This window comes from Lytechinus variegatus, chromosome 1 (genome assembly GCF_018143015.1).
Source record: "Lytechinus variegatus isolate NC3 chromosome 1, Lvar_3.0, whole genome shotgun sequence".
Classification (NCBI taxonomy): domain Eukaryota; kingdom Metazoa; phylum Echinodermata; class Echinoidea; order Temnopleuroida; family Toxopneustidae; genus Lytechinus; species Lytechinus variegatus.
In genome coordinates, this window is record NC_054740.1 from 12,833,288 (window position 1) to 12,854,287 (window position 21,000).

The 21,000-nt window shown below is 36.4% G+C and overlaps 1 protein-coding gene across 2 annotated transcripts in view; it reads left to right on the forward strand.

Moving 5' to 3' along the window:
• Positions 1 to 21,000, forward strand: part of LOC121431811 (sorting nexin-25-like) — a 54,632-nt gene that overhangs the window by 18,195 nt on the left and 15,437 nt on the right. For both annotated transcript variants that reach the window (XM_041629588.1, XM_041629667.1), the window contains exons 5-14: positions 138 to 195; positions 596 to 669; positions 2,503 to 2,675; positions 12,471 to 12,657; positions 14,338 to 14,488; positions 15,037 to 15,248; positions 15,676 to 15,715; positions 16,541 to 16,660; positions 18,203 to 18,382; positions 20,530 to 20,679. In XM_041629588.1, coding sequence (XP_041485522.1) covers positions 138 to 195; positions 596 to 669; positions 2,503 to 2,675; positions 12,471 to 12,657; positions 14,338 to 14,488; positions 15,037 to 15,248; positions 15,676 to 15,715; positions 16,541 to 16,660; positions 18,203 to 18,382; positions 20,530 to 20,679 — 1,345 coding nt within the window. The remainder of the gene's footprint in view (positions 1 to 137; positions 196 to 595; positions 670 to 2,502; positions 2,676 to 12,470; positions 12,658 to 14,337; positions 14,489 to 15,036; positions 15,249 to 15,675; positions 15,716 to 16,540; positions 16,661 to 18,202; positions 18,383 to 20,529; positions 20,680 to 21,000) is intronic.

Consider the following 21,000-nt stretch of genomic DNA (forward strand, 5'->3'; position numbering starts at 1 on the left):
TCACAGTTATGCATAAATTGTATTATAATACTGCTAATATTTCTCTATTATAGTACTTTCACTTCTTAACTTTCAGGAATTACTCAATGTGTATTGAGTTAATGTTTATTTATTTTTCCTTCCAACTTTTCAATTAGAACGGATATGTGGGAGGTGGTCCATAATTTGTCACTTCGACTCAAAAGAATTGACATGGTAAGTCGGTAATTGAATAATATTTTTGTTGTGTTATTTTATAAATATTAATCAGTTTTTAAAAAAGGGAATCTTTCAGATTTGTCCCCCCCCCCTCCTGCTCTCAATCTCATCTCTGAAGAGATAAAGGGGGGGGGGGAAGAATGAATATTGGTATTGGTCTTTATATGATTCAAAACAATATTTTTGGTTACCTGATGGAAGGGGATATATGAAAAATATCCTCAGTGTATTTTTACCACAGATGCTGTTTTTGGACAAATAACATGAATTTGTTATTTTCATGCAATATCTCAGCCTGTATTGCTTGTAAAGTTATTCATAAATTTCTGAAGAGCTTTATGAAACAGCCCCTGATGAATCTCACAAATTTGTATTTTCTTCTCCTCTGATTTGATAGGTTCGCTTCCTCTCCAGTGATGTTGTATACAAACTCTGTGATCATTTTCAGAAACTGAGGGAGACCAGTGTCAGGTAGGCTTTCTACACGAGTTTCCTCCTGAAAAAATGTAGCTTCATAGAACGTTAATAAGTATGTAGTCATATATATAAATGCCACCACACACACCTTACGACTGGTCCATGATCCCTTATTTGATCAAATCGCATTTTGCTCATTTTCTGAAAATGTACAGTAAATGAAAAGTGTTTTTTATACAGGGTTTATATTAACCGAAAGAATACTAATGTAACCATTTTGGATGATTGCAAGACTATATTTTGAGTAAAGTCCAAATTAGTTTCAAATCATAGCCAATACTACGATTGCTATGATGTCATTTTGACTAGATGTCAAATTCGCTTTTATTCCCTTTTTATTAGGATGATAGCATAGTCACAGATTTCAACATAGATATTTGTAAGATGATTGAGGACATTACACAGTATATCATCATCAAAATGTGCTACATTTTATTCCAAGATCAGGTCTCAGACCAATTGTAATATATGCGGTGGCTTTAAGGATTTCTTCATCGATCATATTTTATATCAATCATATTTCTGCCTTAGTCATTATTGCCTACAGATGTTCATAGGGGCATGCTTTCTAAAAAAAATGCAAAGAAAACTAGGCATTCAATAGTTCCTACTTCTACAAAAGGGAGTAAATAACGAAAGTGTATTTTCCTGTAAAAAAGTAATAATTTGTTTGTCCTTTACAAAAATGCCAATACTGTAGCATGATGGTTAACTGGTCATATCTCGTAGCAGTATCAGTGGTTTTATACAAATTTTGGCATGAAAGGATAAATCAGTTTGAAAAAGTGAACGCATTAACCAATCAATTTTCTGTATATATGTCACACGCTTTCAATTTTCAAAGGACACTAGGGTAGCATAAGACTCTATGAAATATTGGGACAGTATTCCATTCATCAAGGCATGATGACAGACCTTTCTGTTCCACACTCCAACATCATTGCAAGAATAATTTAATTGTAGAACTACATGTACTAGGACAGTATTTAAATTGAATGATGATTCTTATCACTGGTTGAAGACTTTGATATTTGTTGGACAATTTCTATTTTGAGCAAGCGCCATGAGCGCCCAGCAGTTGTGGATGCCGATGCTATACAGTGCATCCGAGAAAACAGGAAACCGGCTTTCCCACATATTTTTTCCTCAAAGGCAAATTAATTATAATATTTCCTTTACATCATCATACAATTGAGCCATTCCTCTACATTTTGATACCTGACATGTGACGAACACTTCATACATTAATGAGCAAGACGAGACTGAATTTTTAATGTAAAAATCAGGTTGCGCAGAAAAATTAGACAAGATTGGTTCATGATAGGACAACCCTGCTTATTTGATGATTGACCTGTTGGCATTTCTTTTGAATTCTATATTTAGTTTCTCTCACTGATCCCTGTAATGAGAGTCGATTCAGATTCTTACCTGAGTTTCTGCCCAAATGGTTTCTGATGGACCTCAATATTTATTGTTTGTAATCCGCCGTGCGTGAACAATCTGCTAAGCTGTTGGTCTCAAATTAGAAATGAGATTCCACTCTTACCATAAGTATCAAATTCATAGTAAAAACATGTTTTATAATTGTCTTGAAAAATGGGTTTCCTTTTTTTTGTGGGATGCACTGTAGAAGAACCCATCATCATCAGTAGTGGCCTTATTTATTATAGCAAGAGCTTTAATTTGGACAGGGAATGACTTGACAAATTAATGTAAAAAGGGAGTTTCTCCAGCAACGCTTCTCATTTTTATATCTTGGTTAGGGCAGTTTATAAAGAGGTCCATGTAAATGTACATGCTCATGTATTTCTATCACTATTAATATAGGGAAGGTGAGGAGCCGAAGATCTTCTATCTTCACCCGTCCTTAGCCAGCGAGGAGGCAGAGACACAGTTCTTCCGGGAAGCGGTTGAGGTTCTCCTGGTCTTGCTCCTCCCCGAAAGGTTAGCTGGGTGCGAGACGGCCAGGCAACTCCTTAGAGAAATCTTCACCTGTCAAGGTAAGATTAATGCTCTTGTCTTAAATTTGGCAATTCTTCCCCCCTCATTTTGTCTCCTCTCTGTTTGGTCTATAACAAGACATGGGATAGTCTAGTTCATTAACAACCAGTTCATCTACTATTTGATGTCATTGGCATACAGCCCACTAAACACAGTAAATTGCCACTTCGCCCTCTGCCAACTCATCCACTCACCACATGGTCTAATGCCATTCTGTCCATCAATATTTCATCTAACAACCATTTGGTCTCATAACTATATAACTGGGGCCCGTCTTACAAAGAGTTGCAATTGATCTGATCAATTGCAACTGTGTAAAGCCAGCAAAGTCAACATATACAATGCATGTTTGCTCAAATCTTTTTCTAGATATGAATGTACATCCATAAGGGACCGCATCCATATTGTATTGGCAGCGTGCACCCCGCGAGCACACCCCCGCTGCGGTAATTAGTGAACAGGATGTATCTCCCCGCTAGACGCAGCTAGCGGCGGCTCGCTGCTCAGATTAAAGCAGATTAACAGGAATCATTAATCCTAGATTTTATCATTGCAGCTTCTCGCCACTTCTCGCAGCTTGCACGCGGCCAACTTGCAGGCGAATACTCGTACTCAAAATGATGTGCTTTCTAAATCCGTTGGTGAAATGTGCGCGACCGATGCGGCGATTTTCTTGTCTGCCCGACACGAAATGAAGGTATTAAAGTATGAAATATTGAGCTGAAAAGTGTCTTAGATTCTTAGCAAAATAATTCTTATACATTTCGAGGTGGAAAGATTCATATTAATATTAGTCTTATATTATTTCCGTTGCGTAATAATGATCTATTCCTTCAAAAAAGTACGATCATCACTTATTCTTAATCCGACCCCGACATGAAATAGGACATAGTAACTTCTAGCAATGTAAGATCATCGCTTGCGTGTTTGTTTAGGTCCGTTCCGGCACGAAATGAAAGTATAAAAGAATGAAATATTGAGCTAAAAAGTGTCTTAAGAGGTTTTAAAAATATTTCTGGTACGTTTCAATGTGGAAAGATTTGTATTCATGTAACTAAACTTTACGAAATAATTATGTATTTCTTAGAACAATGTACGATAATCGCTCGTTCTTGAATTCGACCAGACAATCAATAATACAAGATATGGAATATTAATAGATAAATGGGTCGTAAATACTTTTAAATAGTTTGAAGGCGGAATGAATCTAATTACCCTTCGTATAGTAATCTACGGTATTTTCCCAAATGTATGATTATCGCTTGCCTGTTTGTTTCCGCTCCGGCACGAAATGAACGGGGAAATTAAGGAAATATTGAGCTAAAAAGTGTTTTTAATGGTTATAAAGATATTTCTGGTACGTTTCAAGGTGGAAAGATTCGTATTCATATAATCAAACTTGCGAAATAATTATGCATTTCTTTGAACCATGTCCGATGATCGCTTGTTCTTGAATTCGACCAGACATTTAATAAAAACAAATATATGGAATATAAATGGGTCGTAGATTATTCAAAATATAGGCCTACTTTTAAATAGTTTTAGGTCCGTTCCGGCACGAAATGAAAGTATAAAAGAATGAAATATTGAGCTAGAAAGTGTCTTAAGAGGTTTTAAAAATATTTCTGGTACGTTTCAATGTGGAAAGATTTGTATTCATGTATCTAAACTTTACGAAATAATTATGTATTTCTTTGAACAATGTACGATAATCGTCGCAATTCGAACAGATATGTAATAAAACAAAATGTATGAAATATTAATAGATTACACGGATCCTAGATTATTCGAAATATACTTTTAAAATGGTTTTAAGGCGGAAAGAATCTAATTACCTTTCGTAATAATCTACGATATTTTCCAACAATGTACGATTATCGCTTGTGTGTTTGTTTCCACTCTGGCACGAAATGAACGTATAAAAGAATGAAATATTGAGCTAAAAAGTGTTTTTAATGGTGTTATAAATATTCCTGGTACGTTTCAAGGTGGAAAGATTCGTGTTCATATAATTAAACTTCCGAAATAATTATGTATTTCTTTGAACGATGTCCGACGATCGCTTGTTCTTGAATTCGACCAGACATTTGATAAAACAAAATATATGGAATATCAATAGATATGGGTCGTAGATTATTCGAAATATACTTTTAAATAGTTTTAAGGCGGAAAGAATCCAATTACCTTTCGTTGTAACGGCATTTTTGAACAATGTACGATTATCGCTTGCGTGTTTGTTTCCGCTCTGGCACGAAATGAACCGAGAAATGAAGGTATAAAAAATGACATATTGGGCTAAGAAGTGTCTTAAATGGTTATGAAAATATTTCTGATACGTTTCTAGGTGGAAAGATTCGTGTTCATATAATAAAACTTGCGAAATAATTACGTATTTCTTTGAACAATGTACGATAACCGCTAGTTCTTAAATTCGACCAGAAAACAAAATATATGGAACATTGACAGATAGCATGTGTCCTAGATTATTCGAAAATAGTTTTAAGGCGGAAATAAAATAACTTTTCTTTTCTTCGAACAATGTACGATGATAGCTTGTTCTTGAATCCGACCCGACATGAAATGACGCAAAATATTTGGCATGTTAATAGATAAAATAGGCCGTAGATTTCTAAATAGTTATGAGGCGGAAAGCATCTGACTGCCTTTCGCAATAATCTACGGTATTTTCAAACAATGTACGATTATCGCTTGTGTGTTTATTTCTGCTCCGACACGAAATAAAGGCATAAATGTACGAAATATTGAGCCAAAAACTGTCTAATAAATGATTTTATAAATACTTCTAGTACGTTTCAAGGTGGAAGAATTCATATATATCTAATTAACCCTGCTTAAAAATTAACTATTTCTTCCACCAATGCACGATAATCGCTTGTTCCTGTTTTAGAATGATATAATTCACCTTGCCATTAAAAATTTGATGGTTCAAATTACAAAATTTGTGATTTTATGCATAATATTTGATGCAAAAGTATTCAAGTAATTTCATTTCATTTTACATAATCATTGGATTATTGGAGGCGGAAAGCATCTGACTGCCTTTCGCAATAATCTACGGTATTTTCAAACAATGTACGATTATCGCATGTGTGTTTATTTCTGCTCCGACACGAAATAAAGGCATAAATGTACGAAATATTGAGCCAAAAACTGTCTAATAAATGATTTTATAAATACTTCTAGTACGTTTCAAGGTGGAAGAATTCATATATATCTAATTAACCCTGCTTAAAAATTAACTATTTCTTCCACCAATGCACGATAATCGCTTGTTCCTGTTTTAGAATGATATAATTCACCTTGCCATTAAAAATTTGATGGTTCAAATTACAAAATTTGTGATTTTATGCCATAATATTTGATGCAAAAGTATTCAAGTAATTTCATTTCATTTTACATAATCATTGGATTATTTTGTCGCAGCAGGTGAGTGTAATGGTGCTTCTTCGCAATTCATTATGTTTCCATACTCGTGCAATGTATACACAATTAATCAATTTAGAAGCCCATTGTAACGAGTAGTCTGAAAAACGCTCAAGCGCAATGAAAAGAGCAGGATCTTTCGCAGAATAGTTATGTCCGCTACGCCCATGACCCTTCAATGATAATTAATCAATATAATCTACGTCGGATACTTTCTTTGAAAAGAACTTGCCGCGCATTATATTGTGAAAGCAAATGGCCGCTTTGATCTTTAATGACTTAAACAGCACCATTGTTAGGTATTTAATCAGTTAATCTTAAAAGAGGATAAGAAAGAACATCCTGTGGAGTCTACTTTTTTGCCCTCTTATAATATTTTAATGCTTTAAAAAGTCATCCAACACTAGAATCTTTTGAAAAATTGTTCGGCGATTTCATGTAAACGGGGGGGGGGGGGCTGGGTGTCGAAAATTATTAGACCTATAAAATCCTGGGCACGTTGAAATCAACAAAGTATGTATAGCCCTTTGGTATAATTATGTACATATATATTTTTAGGGCGGTAATGTCAATAGGCATCTAAAGAGAATACCTTGTTAGAAGGCGGGATTATTAGAACTTTGATTATAACTTACCTTTTGTATCGGCATGGGGATACAAAATCTTTGCAAATTGTTAACATAATTAAAAGAAAGATAAACTTAAAAATCGGGGGGGGGGGGGGTATACAACCAAGTCCATACTAGTGAGGGCACTAATAGATTTACCCGGGGCCACAATGCCTAGCTGCCCTTTCAGCTACTTTAAAATATATGCCTCATTATATTGCTATATAACTAAGATCAGATTTCATTTGGCCTTTGTAAAGGGTGCAAGCACGAAAACACGACACGAAGCGCGCTTGAATTTTCTATAAGGCATATCTTCAACAATTTTGATAGTTTTGACATTTAGAGAACGTTCGTAAATAATCAAATGAATTAAAGCTTCCATTAGTTGGGGGAGCCAGGGAGAGGGTGGGGTATATGACATTTTGTGTCCCCTACGCTTAACTGACTTTTGGAAGGACGTGTTCTCTCCCCCCCCCCGCGACATGTTTGATGTCCAACTACCCAAAACATATAATGGTCGGCTTGGTCGCTATTTTTTAAATCCCGTTCTTTAAATTTTCATGATCTACTTTTCATACTTGTTTTTTCACATCTTTCAATTCATTGTATTTGCGTTCTTTTCTCTGTTTTTAAACTTTCTTTTGCTCTCGCGATTTTTCAAATTACATTTACAAAATTATAATAACCCGAACCACTTTTGAAATATAATGTTCGTCTGTTTATTGCGTGCTCATTGTAGTTTCATGTTGGGGTTATTTTTGCACCATTTGGAATAACGTCAACCTGGTCAGGCTTCCTGCTTTCACTCCTGTTCAAAGAATTCTTGTAATTGTTATTTTTGCCAAGAAAAGCACAAAGGTCGTCCTGACAAAACAAACGAGATGGTAAAGTAAATGTTTTCAATGAAGCTCAGGGTCAATGAATTCGATCATGGGCACTAATCACTCCTTTGTGAAATGACGAAGTGCCAGTTGCCCGAACTTGTCACAATAGCTCTAATTCTATAAGGAATTGAATCTATTGTTCCTTCGCATTTTATCGTTGAGAGGATAAAAGCATATTTGCAACATATTTTGCAGCTCTAATCTTGTTGACAAATTAGACACAGAAGAAAAGTGACGCCTATTGGACAAAATTGTTAGAAAAAGACGAGATGTAAAATAATCATCAACAATTGCGTATGCATCAATTAACTAGAAATGGCACGAAAGTGGCAATGATTCTGCATGGAGTGGAAATAGAACATGTCGTTACTTTTTCACGTTCATTTACCGCCATGTGCTGTGTATATAGAGCAACATAAAATTCTGAACGCAAAATATATTTTGTCATATTATCATTATATATGTATTACTGTTTTTTTAAATCCCCTTGCCCGCCATCCGGGGTAGGAGGATGGGCGGCGGCAGGGTAATTTTGATTACGGGGAGGAGTAACTTTTTTTGTATACTTAATTTCATATCGGGTCGGATCAAGAACAAGCAATAATTGCATCTTGTTAGAAGATGTAGATATTATAGCGTAGTGCGAATTATATTCTTTCCGTTCCAAAACTCAAAAATTTTATATCGCCATTTTATGTCGGGTCGGATCTCTTTCCGATTCGAAACCTTTTAGAAGTATCAGCTAGATCGAAACTCTGTATATAGGTATATCTATAATTTCTTAAAGTCGACCATCATTTTATAACGGGCCGGACCAAGAACAACAATCGTATGTTGTTGAAAGATATAGGTATTCATAGCCCAACAAAAATAAATTATTTCCACATCGAAGGTCTTAAAATATATTTTTATTGACAGAGGATATCTTTTAACTCGATATTCCATACTGAAATACTTTCATCTCATGTCGGATTGGATCAAGAATAAGAAATTTTGCGACTTTTATTCCATTAAAATATTGCCTTTTCGACTTTGTCGGGAAAATTAGTCATTTCATTTTTTTCTGACAGAACATGGGTTCGTCCATATACGGGAACATCAGTTATTTAAATAGTTTACACTCGCATTAAATTTAAAATCATGCGTGATCGATCCTGCATTAATTTGAGATGTTTGTAACTCCATTTCATTTGCCTTTCCGATATTGCCGGGAAAGTGTCATTTATGTTCTCAGAGAACATGAATTCAGTCCTGGAGATATATGAAATTTATCTTAAATTGTTTGCACCTCAAAACAATCGCTCTTACATCAACACATGATCAATCGGAAATGATGGCGAAAATCAAAGAACGACAGAGATATTCCATGCATCCAACAATGGAATCGGTTCGCGAAATACGCAGTAGCACCCATTCATCATGTTCATAATAAAATATAGAGGGTGAAGAGTTTCCTCATTTGTATAAAAACATGCGGCACTAAAAAAAGGATTGTCACTTGTATCAGTTCCCATTATGTGTGTAATGGCCCTCGCCTATTTATTCACAAAATGTTGCTAAACTAAAAAAATAGGCCTCAAATGATTGGATTTATCAAATACTGCAGTATGGAAATTACAATGAGTATCATACAGTTTCACTTTTTTTTCAAAAGTTTGATGTTTTGTATGGGGATGTCATCTGGATCCCAAGCGTTTTCTTTTTCTTCATTCAATGTTTTTTTTTATAAGAAAAAAAAACTATGGACTACTAAACCGCACATCCGGGTTTTTTTATTATTGTTCCTGCTCGAAATGATATAGAGCGATCAAAAGACGGCGTTTGTAATTTGCATTCGACCCTTAACGCCCCCGCTATCCCCCCCCCCCTCTGCGTGTGGTCTTTAGCGTCACTAGGGAATTGTTAACGCACTATAGAAAACTGGTGGATGAAAGGCTGATCGGATTTAATCCCGTGCCTAGAAAGACAGTATTGAAGATTATTGATACTGAAAAGCACTGATTCTTATACCGAGACTTAAACCTCGGTCACATTTGATCTACGGCAGCCGTAAGGCGAATTAAAACAGCCGTTTATTCATTTGTTTTATATACAAACCACCTATATGCAGCTGGTTCAAAAATGTTAAAACGGCTGTTTCCGACTCGCCGTACAGCCGCCATAGAGCAAATGTGACCGAGGTATAAATGGTAAAAAAAATTGACAAGCAAAAAAAGTCTTCACATAGGAGAGGGGTCACTTATCTTGCTTATGGCTCGTCAGGGATCACTTTGGACTCGTCAGGGGGGGGGGGGCAGGGATACGTCACTTGCATGTGTTGTGACTCGTCAGGGGGGGCAGTCTGCCCCCCCCCTTTTTAGGTACGCTAATGGTGCTGATCGTTGACTTTGGCCGGTTTATTACGTCCGGTAAGAGGTAAAGGGTTGGAATAAAAATTTTAAACGTCTCAGATTAATTGAAGATCGTTCGAGACAGAAATTATTTCAAAATTGTTTTGATTTGGAAATTATATTGAAATAATTTAATTTCCTTTGAGAATAAACACTCTCCTGAAAAGAAGTACAATTCACGTATCTTTTCAATTCTCAAGTCAGAAATTTCAATTTTCAAGTCAGAAATATAAGTCCTAAATAGATTAGATAAATGGTCTCAATTCTCAGATCACAGCTCATGATCGGAACGTATTTCAAAATTGTTTTGAGGTGGAAATTATATAGAATTTATTTCAGATACCATAAGCTCTTTTTCCTGAAATAAATATTATTCGCTTATCTTTCCAATAAAAGGGAAATACGTTGGAATAAAAGTACTCAACATCTTAGTCTTAGATTAATGCACGATCGTTCGAGACGTATTTTTGAAATTGTTTTGAAGTGGAAATTATATATCATGAAATCAATTAATATTTTCCAATGTAAACTTTTATTCTCCTGGAAGAAATACAATTCGCGTATTTTTCCAAAAAAAGTCCAACAGAAGCAGATTGCGTTCCCAATAATTTTCTAGAATCAAGAGTGCCTACAATATCAAAAATTCGGCATAAGTTAAACAAAAAACCCAACATAAATATACCCAAACAATTTATACGATGTCAGAAACAAAATCAAAATGTCAAAAAATCAAAACAAAAATATCATAAAAGGAAGTATTTCAAACCAACATAAAAAGTAAGGCAGTATGTCTAACAAAAGAAAAAGAAGTAGACATTTTGTTGATTTGCGATTTAGCGTGTTTAATGATATGGCGTCATTATCATTCTCCAAAATTTAGTTTGCCGTTGATATCAATGTTCGCACTAATTTAGTTACATTCGGGCATCATATTCATATTGTGTCATTTTATCTGGCCTCTGTCAGAAAAAATAAATGTTCTAAAAATATTAATCTTCCCGTGGCAAAGATGAATAGGCCTACCCCTCTAGTTATACACTCTTGGCGGACATTATCCGGCGAGTTGGATGATATAGGCCTATTCATACCAAGATGTCTCAAACTATGGCCTTAATAGAGGTAAAAAAATATTCATGGGTACCATTCGTGCAACTTCTCGATCATTAATATTCTATTTAAACGAACGGTTTGTCTTGCGCTTCTTGATTTTCATGCTCGGGAATTAATATTTTTGTCAGTGCCAAGAAGCAACGTTGACGTTCGGATAAAACGGGATAAAATAGGCGTGTAATCCATCTGTATCCGGTCCCAAAATCATACGTTAAAAAAGGTCATTAATTAAACTTATTTTTCATGTGTGAATCTTCCGTGTCAATCTCAACTCGAAAGCTGCAACATTTTCGAAATCGGCAGTATTTCTATTGATGGTGTTAATTTTCAGTTCAGTTCGTTGACAACGGAAACTATTGAGAACCATCGACTTATCGAGATCGATAATTTTTGCCATATTCATAATTATGCGCACGTGTTGATCTGTAGTACTCGGTCGCCATGCGACACGATGCGGCCGAGCATATTCTATCGCTAGCTAGCTGTAGTCATTTCCAATAGAGCGCATTTGCATGAAATCCTTCGATACGGACATAAAAGAGGAACGCCTTTCATTATCATGCTTTTAAATATAATAATTTGAAGTCGAGTAGCACGACAAGTGGAACTAGTACAGGCACCACGACGTACATGTTTACTCTTCATTCGGGTCTTCATTCCAGAGCGAGTCGCGGAATTGAAGGCTAGCCGTGGCCGGCGCGGGGTGAGATTGCCTTTGCGAATTTTGATAGAAATGGGGGGCAGCGACAGCGCAGCTAGCGGCCGCTAGCTGCCGCTAGATGCAGCGAGCTGAGGATTAAATCTATAATCAAATGTAACATAAAGTATGGCAGCGAGCGGCAGCAGGCACAGGGGGAGCTGCGAGAGCGGATGTGAGTTCTATTGTGCTTTAATTATCGCAGCTAGCTGCCGCTGGCCGACGCTATTATCCCGTCTTAGAGTGTGCAAGCGTACGCTCGCGGGGTGCACGCTGCCAATGCAATATGGATGGGCTCCCTAAATTGATTGCTTTCCTGACAGTTCGGTGTGCTCTCCTTGTTTACAAAGGACAATTTGTTCATTTCCTGTAGAAATAATCAGGACACTGATGGATTTTCATAGAGTTACAATTGATTGGATCACTCATAACTCTGTAAGATTGGGCCCAACACTGATCTGGGCCCCGTCTCTCAAAGACTTGACAATTGATCCAAGCAAGCAACCACAACTATTGAAAGCTAGCAACGTCAACATTGAAAATATGTATTTGTTCAAAACATTTTCTAGATATGATGTCTATTCATATATTCGGAATAGATTACTTCTAGATTGATTGCACTCTATAAATGCCAATTATTATTACTATTATTTATTAGTTGTGAAGCCTGCAGTGGACATGCTGTGCAGTCCTCATTTTATCAATACGACATTCCTCATGCATCTTCAACGAACTGAGAAGCTTGTTGAGAAGAGCAAACGACGCTATGCCTATGCTGCTACCTATGAGGAGTTCATAAAACTCATCAACTCAACGAGCGATGTGGATGAACTCCTTCAGATCAGGTATGAAGTGTGGTAGATTGCCACTAGATCCACACTCACTTTTTGCGGGTAGAAAGAAATTAATCTTTTAATCTGGATTTACTCTGAACGGAGAAGAATTTCATGTCCGATCCAGGACCCTTCTTCAGCTCGTCTGAATTGGCGGGAAATCGTTGTTACCACTTGGAAGACAAGCTGAAGATGCATCCTGGATTGGATGGTGAAACTGTTCTCTGTTAAAAGTAAGTCCAGGGCCCCATTGCATAAAAGTTACCATTACGGCATCTTCGCCATGCAATGGTAACTTGCTTGAAATCCTTGATCTTGATTTGCTGTTGATCAGTGTTACCATGATAGTTGCCATTGGATGGCAAAGTTACTATAATAGTAACATTTATGCAATGGGACCCTGAAAAATAGATTTTTTTTTCCACTGTAATTTAAACATCCATCCTGGATGAATCAAAACATGCATCAGTTTACTTTCCATTTGGTTTCATCCCATTTTTGTCTACAACCATTTCATCTACTGCTCATTTGCTGTAATTGCCACTTAATGGATGCTCCAGGCTGAGGTAAATATGATTTGAACATATAAAGAAAGAGCAGATAAACAAATCACTGAAAATTTTGATCAGAATGAGACAATGAATAGCAAAGTTATGACATTTTAAAGTTTTGCATTATTCCAGTGAAATAGTTATAGGCTTGTCTTCATGAATAATCAATGAGCAAAACTGATGATGTCATATCACCACATGTTCTGTTGTATTTTATTATATAAAATTAGGTTATTCAAATTTTTCCCTTTAAGAACTAAAATCATTGGATTGAAAACTGATCAAGTACATTAGATATTCATTGCTGCAACTTATTTCAATATAAGGGAGACATATCAATCACACATGTATGAAATAATGAAACAAGTATGATTTCATGTAATAACAAACGAAAAGGGAAAGTGGGGATGTGACATCATCAGCCCACCTAATGATTATTCATGACTAAGTGCAACTTTTTTCACAAAATGTTGCTTTACTTTAAACTTCAATAACTTCGCTATTTGTTATCAGATTTTGATGAAATTTTCAGCATTTTGCTATGTGAATTTTACTCTATTTATGTAGATATAAATACTAATAGCCTGGAGCACCCCTTAAAGCTACATGTATATACTATAGGCTGTATCCATTCTATCTAATATCCACTCAGTGTGATACTTTTCAAGTCCATGTATGATAAGATGAACTATTTATGAAACAAATTTTCATTTGACAAATTGCAAAATGATAAGTAGACAAAGTGGTAATTAGCCCATCTACGCATTAGACTATGTAGACCCATCAAAGTTTGAGATTCGAATGGATTGGTGCTGTCTACTTTAAGACAGGAAAGAAAGGAGCTTCATTTGATACATCAATTTGGATGATAGAATTTGGTAGAGTGAAAAGCCAAACAGTCTTTCTATGTTAATACGATTTGAAAAATATAAGTGTTTGAAAGAACCTAATGACTGAATTTTACATTTGGCATTTTATCAAACCGGATGTGCTATATTTTTTCCTTCGCATATTTTTCATATATGCTATATATAGTATCTCAATCGATCTGACGAACATTTTACCTTTCTATTTTCTTTACAGATGTCATTTATTCCATTTTATAGAAGTGTTTTCTTTTTCATTCTGATATCCTTTGCAGATACCATATATTAACAGAGATAATGCATGCTACAGTAATAGAAGACCTCAAGAAAACGAGGGGTGAATTGGAAGGGGAGAAAGGACGGGCAAGGGGGACAAAGAAAGGGGATATGCTTCGTGGCAGGAATTTAAAACGATACATCAACCAGGTAACATTATCATTTATTCTATCTTGTTATTTGTGCAACTGTGGATGTGAATGTGTAAAATAATATGTTGCATTTATAGCATGCATAAGACATTGTTTTTATGTGCATTGTTGCTTTAAGTTAACTAACATTTTGTCTACAATATCGTTATAATAATTTTGATAATAATTGGAAAATTTTTATATAGTGCTTATCACAGTGTTTCTCTAAGCGCTTTACATGTACATATTATTACACCAGTCACCGTATCCTAGCTGGCATGCCTGCACACAATGTATGCACTTTCTCCACTCCATGGGGAGCATTCCAACAAGATTTCTGACACTCAATTGCTAGGCATACTACATAGGCTTTCCCCTTCCGGGTACCCTTTTAGCACCTGGGTGGAGAGTGGCAAAGTGTGGATTGACGCCTTGCCAAAGGACGCTAAGCTGCAATGAGATTCGAAAACAGGACCCTCTAATTACAAGGCAAGAGTCATAACCGCTAAACCACCACGCTTCGTAGAGAATTTTCAAGCATTTTTCTTTGTTTGCCTACTACCCCAGTGCAATGTTGCCAAGGCCCAGTGTGAGAAGCGTTTGAAGCTTCTTGGTGGACCAGACTACCAATCTTATTACAAAGGATCCGGGTCAGGGGGCCAGGAAGATGCCTACCAAACCCAACGCCTGATGTCTCTTGATGAAATACTTGGGGAGGGAAAGAAAAGAGAATGTTTCTTGGGTTTCCTTAAACAAGAAGGAAAGGAGGACCTCTTGAAGTGAGTCTGTTGACTTCATTACCATCTTTGGTTATTGATTTGTCATTCATATCAAGCAACTTGTCTTTAGTTAGGCACTTCTTTGTCCATAAAGATTTGGTTTAGAAGAGTTCATGTATGTTCCAGGCAAATGAGCGTGAGAAAATAGAATTTCAACTATGATAAAGATGTAATGAAAGCATGATGATAACGGTGATGTTGTTCTTGTTGTTGATGTGATGGTGATGATGATGATGTTGATGAAAGATGATGATGACGACGATGATTATGATGATGATGATGACATTAATGATAATCCCTTTGCCCAAAAGTAAGTTACAGGTAACTTGAAATATTTGTTTTTTATTGAATGCATGGACATGATTGATAATGCTTTATTTTTCTTTACTTTTCTACTTGTATTTTTTGCTATTTGTTTTTATTTCAGTTTCTGGCAAGCTGTTGAGAGTTTGAAAAGCAGTAAAAAGGTAATAAAATAATGAGCAAATGCCTTTTTATTAGATATTAAATGGGATAATTCAATGTGCTCTCTATGTATTTTGTCAGAAAATCGTAAGTTTTGGTTCAGCATATGCTTATTTTCGTGAATATTTATATTAATGAAAAAAAATGCACAATATTGTATGGATTATTGTTATTGTTTTTCATTCCCAATTCTTACGTTTGCATTTGGTGGTTTTATGCTCAGCTAAGTAATTTTTTTTTTTACTTTGTATTATCAAAAATGTATGGAATGTATTTGAATTTATGTAAAATGTAATGTGTAATACAATGTAAAACTGTAAACCAGGCGCAATGCAGCCTTTTGACTGCTATGTTTTGTTTTTTTTTAAATAAAATCATTACTGATTTATTGAAATTGAATAGGGAGACAGGGAAGAAATAAATCCTTGATAAATGTTCTTCTAAGGTCTTGTCTCACTTTGTTTATCAGTAACTGTCCATCCCATTCTGCCACTTGTCGCTTTCTCTTTCGCCGCCCAGCCCTCGTTATCCCCCTTTCTCATTTGCCTTTATTTGTCACTTTGATATTCTATAGCCTCATCACTAGCACATGAACATGCCCCGCCCTTGTTTTTCTCTTTGATCACTTTTCCCTTCATTTATCTCATTGACATTCTATAGCCTTGTGACCACCACATGAATATGCCCGCCTATGTTTTTCTCTTTACTTACATTTCTCATCATTTATCTGATTGACATTCTATAGCCTTGCACCAGCACATGAATATATCACACCCTTTGATTTTCTATATACTCACATTTCTCCTCATCACTTTGATATTCTATAGCCTCGTGACCAACACATGAATGCGACTACAGTGTACCGCACCTTTGTTGCAACTAGCAGTGTAGTCAAGGTCGAGAGGCAGCTCATACGAGGAATGGAAGCTTTCCTGGTTGGAAATGCTGTAAGTATCCTTTCAGTGATGGGGAGCCTTTCACAAGGTAACCTGCCTGCGATTTTGAATTTTGTGTTTGGTTATGATTAGGGGCAATATGTATATTCATTTTCTTTCAAGCAGTAATTGTTTTATGCCCAAGTCCCTGAATTTTTCCTGTTAAATACATTTTGCTGTATGAATAATTATGTGAAGCATAGACCCTGTAGAGCATGATTAGTTATAGCTTTGTTTTAGGTCATTGGTACACAGACATAAGGCACATTTGTAGAGTATCTGCTTTTTAACTCTTTGTTCCATAGTTAACCAGGGGATGGTGCATTTCATCAAAATTTGATAAGTTTTCTCATCCAACAAAGTTGATAGATTATGATCGGCTGACATGCACACTACATGTATATTGTATAAAGCATTCAGTAAGTCATTTTCTCAGCCAACCCAGGTGGTTGACATGTGAATATAAGGGAAGCAAAGGAGGGCATAAAGTGGGAGCCTTTTGTACCTACATGTATGGGCTGGGGTGAAAATCCAGCATTTTTTATCTCGAGCCCTAGCAACTGACCGGCTGATAAAAACAATGCACAAGAGACCCGTACAGCAGCACAGAGATTTGGCATGCCAACAATGCATAATACCCAAAACATCGCATTCATACATGTGCTGAATGTAGTGATAATCGAGTTTACCCATTTAGTTATCTGAAAGTTTACGAATCTTTCTGAAATTTTCAGTGCTGTTTCTGACACTACTTCATTGTGTTTCTTATACTTTGTTTTCATCGCACTAAGGTCAGTGCTGTCCATAACATGACCTTCCATTGACAAATAATGGGGAATCAAGGCTAATCTCAGAACAGAGAAGGGAATCAAGTCTCGGCTGCATGCCTGGGGGTGTTATGTAACAGACACCAGCATGTCTGGGAGGTCTAATATACATGTAGGAGAGCAATAGTTAGTAGACGAACCAACCAGAAGTAAATTGCGTGTTTTCACTTTGAAAGATGTAACTTCCCAGAGGTTATTTATTTTGGTATAGCAAAGAAGAGACCTGCTTTTAGAGTCTAGGTATTGGGATTGGTGGAAACTAGGACTGCGAAGACCTGAAGTAAATAACCATCATGAGCTTGGTCAAATTTTTGCTGTCTGAGCTATTATCGCATTAGTCTGACGCGAGCTCATGACGGACAGATTATATTATGCAAGTCTATTGGCGTGTTGCAAATTTCGTATTGATTCAATTTCCCCATGATTTGTCAATAGCATGGCGCTTTAAGTGGATGTGATGTCACTCCGCCCCCGCCTATTTCTATTTGTAACGACAGTCTTACAATCTATACTTGATTTGCTGTCTATTGGTGATGTAACAAAATAATAAAAAAAGATCTAGCAGCCCTTCTTTACCCTTGGCTAAAACTTGATTTATATGCCTGATATGTTTATAAAAAAAATTGTGACAATTATTTTGGAGAGTCTCCAGCTCCCCCTAAAGCCCCCTACCAGTACTCCAGTCAGCATTTGTTTGACTGAATTCTATTTATCATCACATCTGCAGGGACCCGATGCTTTTTACGATGCCCAGCACAAGATCTATCAGCTCCTTGATCAAGAGCACTATCCTTCTTTCCTTGTTAGTGAAAACTATGTCAAGCTATGTGATGAACTGGCTCCAAAGTCAGGGTCAGAGGATTTCTCGTCGTCGGTCAGGGATGAGCTGGAAAGCAGTTTCAGAGAGGTTTGTAGAATTTTCATTATGTCTTGGTGGGTCTTGGTGGAGGAGGGGGGGGAGGGTGATAAATGAAGTAAAGACCACTACCCTTCTTTCCTTGTTAATGAAAACTATTTCAAGCTATGCGATGAACCGGCTCCAAAGTCAGGGTCGGAGGATTTCTCGTCGTTGGTTAGGGATGAGCTGGAAAGCAGTTTCAGACAGGTTTGTAGAATTATCATTATGAAGGTGGGGGGGGGGGGGTTGAGAAGGGTGAGGAATGAAACCAAGCTGCAAAGGTTTGTAAAATTTTCATAATGGGGGGATGTTACCATGTTCTAACAGTCTTCTTATCAAGGGACAGTTGAGAAATGAAATTAAATGCAGCTAATGCTCCCCTGTACATCAAAATCAATAGACTGAAATGATCAATTCTCCCATGAATTATAAGATACTGTGTGTAGTATAGCAAGCAGAGACAAGCTGACAGATTGTATGGCTTCATGAAGCAACAGAGACCATGACTGTTCCTCATTGATTTGATGTGATTTAACCAAATAAAAAATTTGCCTTTTTGCCATTCCTCTATCTCCATTGCTCTATGTGGAACTATAGGGACAGTGATTTTTCATTTCTAAAGATTGCCTTTTCCATTTCAGAAAATCGTAAATTTTGTTTCTTAAAACAAAAATTCCATTTACCCGTAGACTTTGTGTACATATAAAAGTGACTCTTCCTTTTACATAGAAAATGAATGTGCATTGGGTTGCGATGTCAAAATGCTCATGCTGACTGTACTCACAACAATCGATTTTAATTGAAGAGATTGTAAGAGAGTGTAAAAACTATTTTAAGAAACATAATTAACATAAGTATTTCTTCACCTTTCACATTATTAGCATCATTTTATGGTTAAATGAAATTTTATTGCTGATTTTGGGACTTTTTGACATCGTTTTGAGCAGTCTACGACTTTCTCATGTCCGCCATGTTGAATGATGATAGGTCTGCAATACACGGCCTTATTTTCGCCTTTATACGCGGACGTGAGTGTAAACCAATTGAGATACGATTGAGTGACGGAGGGCATCAAGTGCTGCAGTCATGATTGTTGTAGCAAAGTGAGTTCATGTATTTTCCAGTTGATATTTGTATTTCGTTGAGGATTTGGGAGTAATTTTTGTTGCTATACTGTGTATTTTGAAAAAAAAAACGTTTTCCTTGATTTTCCGTTTGAAAAGCCTCCATCCATTTCAAAAGGCCGTCTCCGTGAATTCTGTCAGTTTTCCGCGATCACCGAAAATCACTGTCCCTAGAAAGAGAAGAACGTGGCATAATGCAAGTATGTATTTATGTGATGGATGTTTCCCTACATGAAAGTGTATAGATCATTATGGAGAATGCAAAATTTGCCACATTTATTGCATATAAGTCCTTGGCTCTGTTACACAAAGATTAATGATCAATCGCTAAATGGACTGACCAATCAAGGTCAATGTTACACGGGCATTTAGTTTGAAATACTGCACAGGAACCAATCCAAAGTGTCCTTTCATATTTATTATTCATTTCTTAGCTTTGTGTTACGTGGTCTAGGTGGGTGTTGAATAAAGCTACTCATAAAGTTACAAGCGACTTCACAGACGGCTGGTAACCCCTTCTCAATGCCATTGGAAATCTGGTATGTATCACTTACCACAAGAAAGTCGCTCATAATAGGAACAGCTTTATAAAACACCCAATGGAATGTTCATGCACGTGATGGTAAATTGCCAATTTGTCTACGGCCAACTTGTTCACTCACAACATGGTCTACTCTCATTGAGTCTATTGCCATTCCATCCCTCAACGTCTCATCTAACAACCATCTGGTCAAATCATCACTTTGTCTAATTACTATTTCATCTATGACCATTTTGTTTCATATCCATTTCATTTTCCTTCATTTTGCACAATTGACACTTGGTCCAATTAGACCAAATGGTACATGTATATGGACTAAATGGCTATTGGACCAAATGGTTATTTGACAAAATGGACGGATTTGCATTTTGACCACGTGGATTGCAGACAAACTGATGGTAGACAAAATGATAGTAGACAAGTTGGCAATTGGACGAATTGGCATTAGACGAATTGGAAATAGACCCACATAATGTCCATCGTTTCTTCAGGATTCCTCCAATCAGGCGCTGCCATCGTCAGAGAGTCTGGTAGATCAGAGAAATACTGTAGAGAGCACTTTACAGAGGATTGAAGAGAAGTTAAGCAACAAGACACAGGCCCTCAGCAATCTCAAGAGCTCACATGGTGTCGAATCTAAGGTGAGAAAAAAAAAATACCGGTGGATTGGGGCAAATTAGCCCAGAAGCCCTCAAAACTAAAAAACAGAGCCCCTGAATTTCCATTGGGTTGAACACAATCAGGAAGAAATGATGATATTTCATATATCTTTCTGGTTTCCCTTTGTTTTGTGTACAGACCAGGATGTGCATATTCTTTAATATGTGAAAATAAGTGAAATCTAGAAATATTTTTACTTATTTCATCTGACTTTGATTAAATTTTCATCTTTGTGTCTTTTGAATTTTTCTCTTTTCATCCAAATCTACTTTTTGTTGGGGTGTGGACTTACCTTTAATATT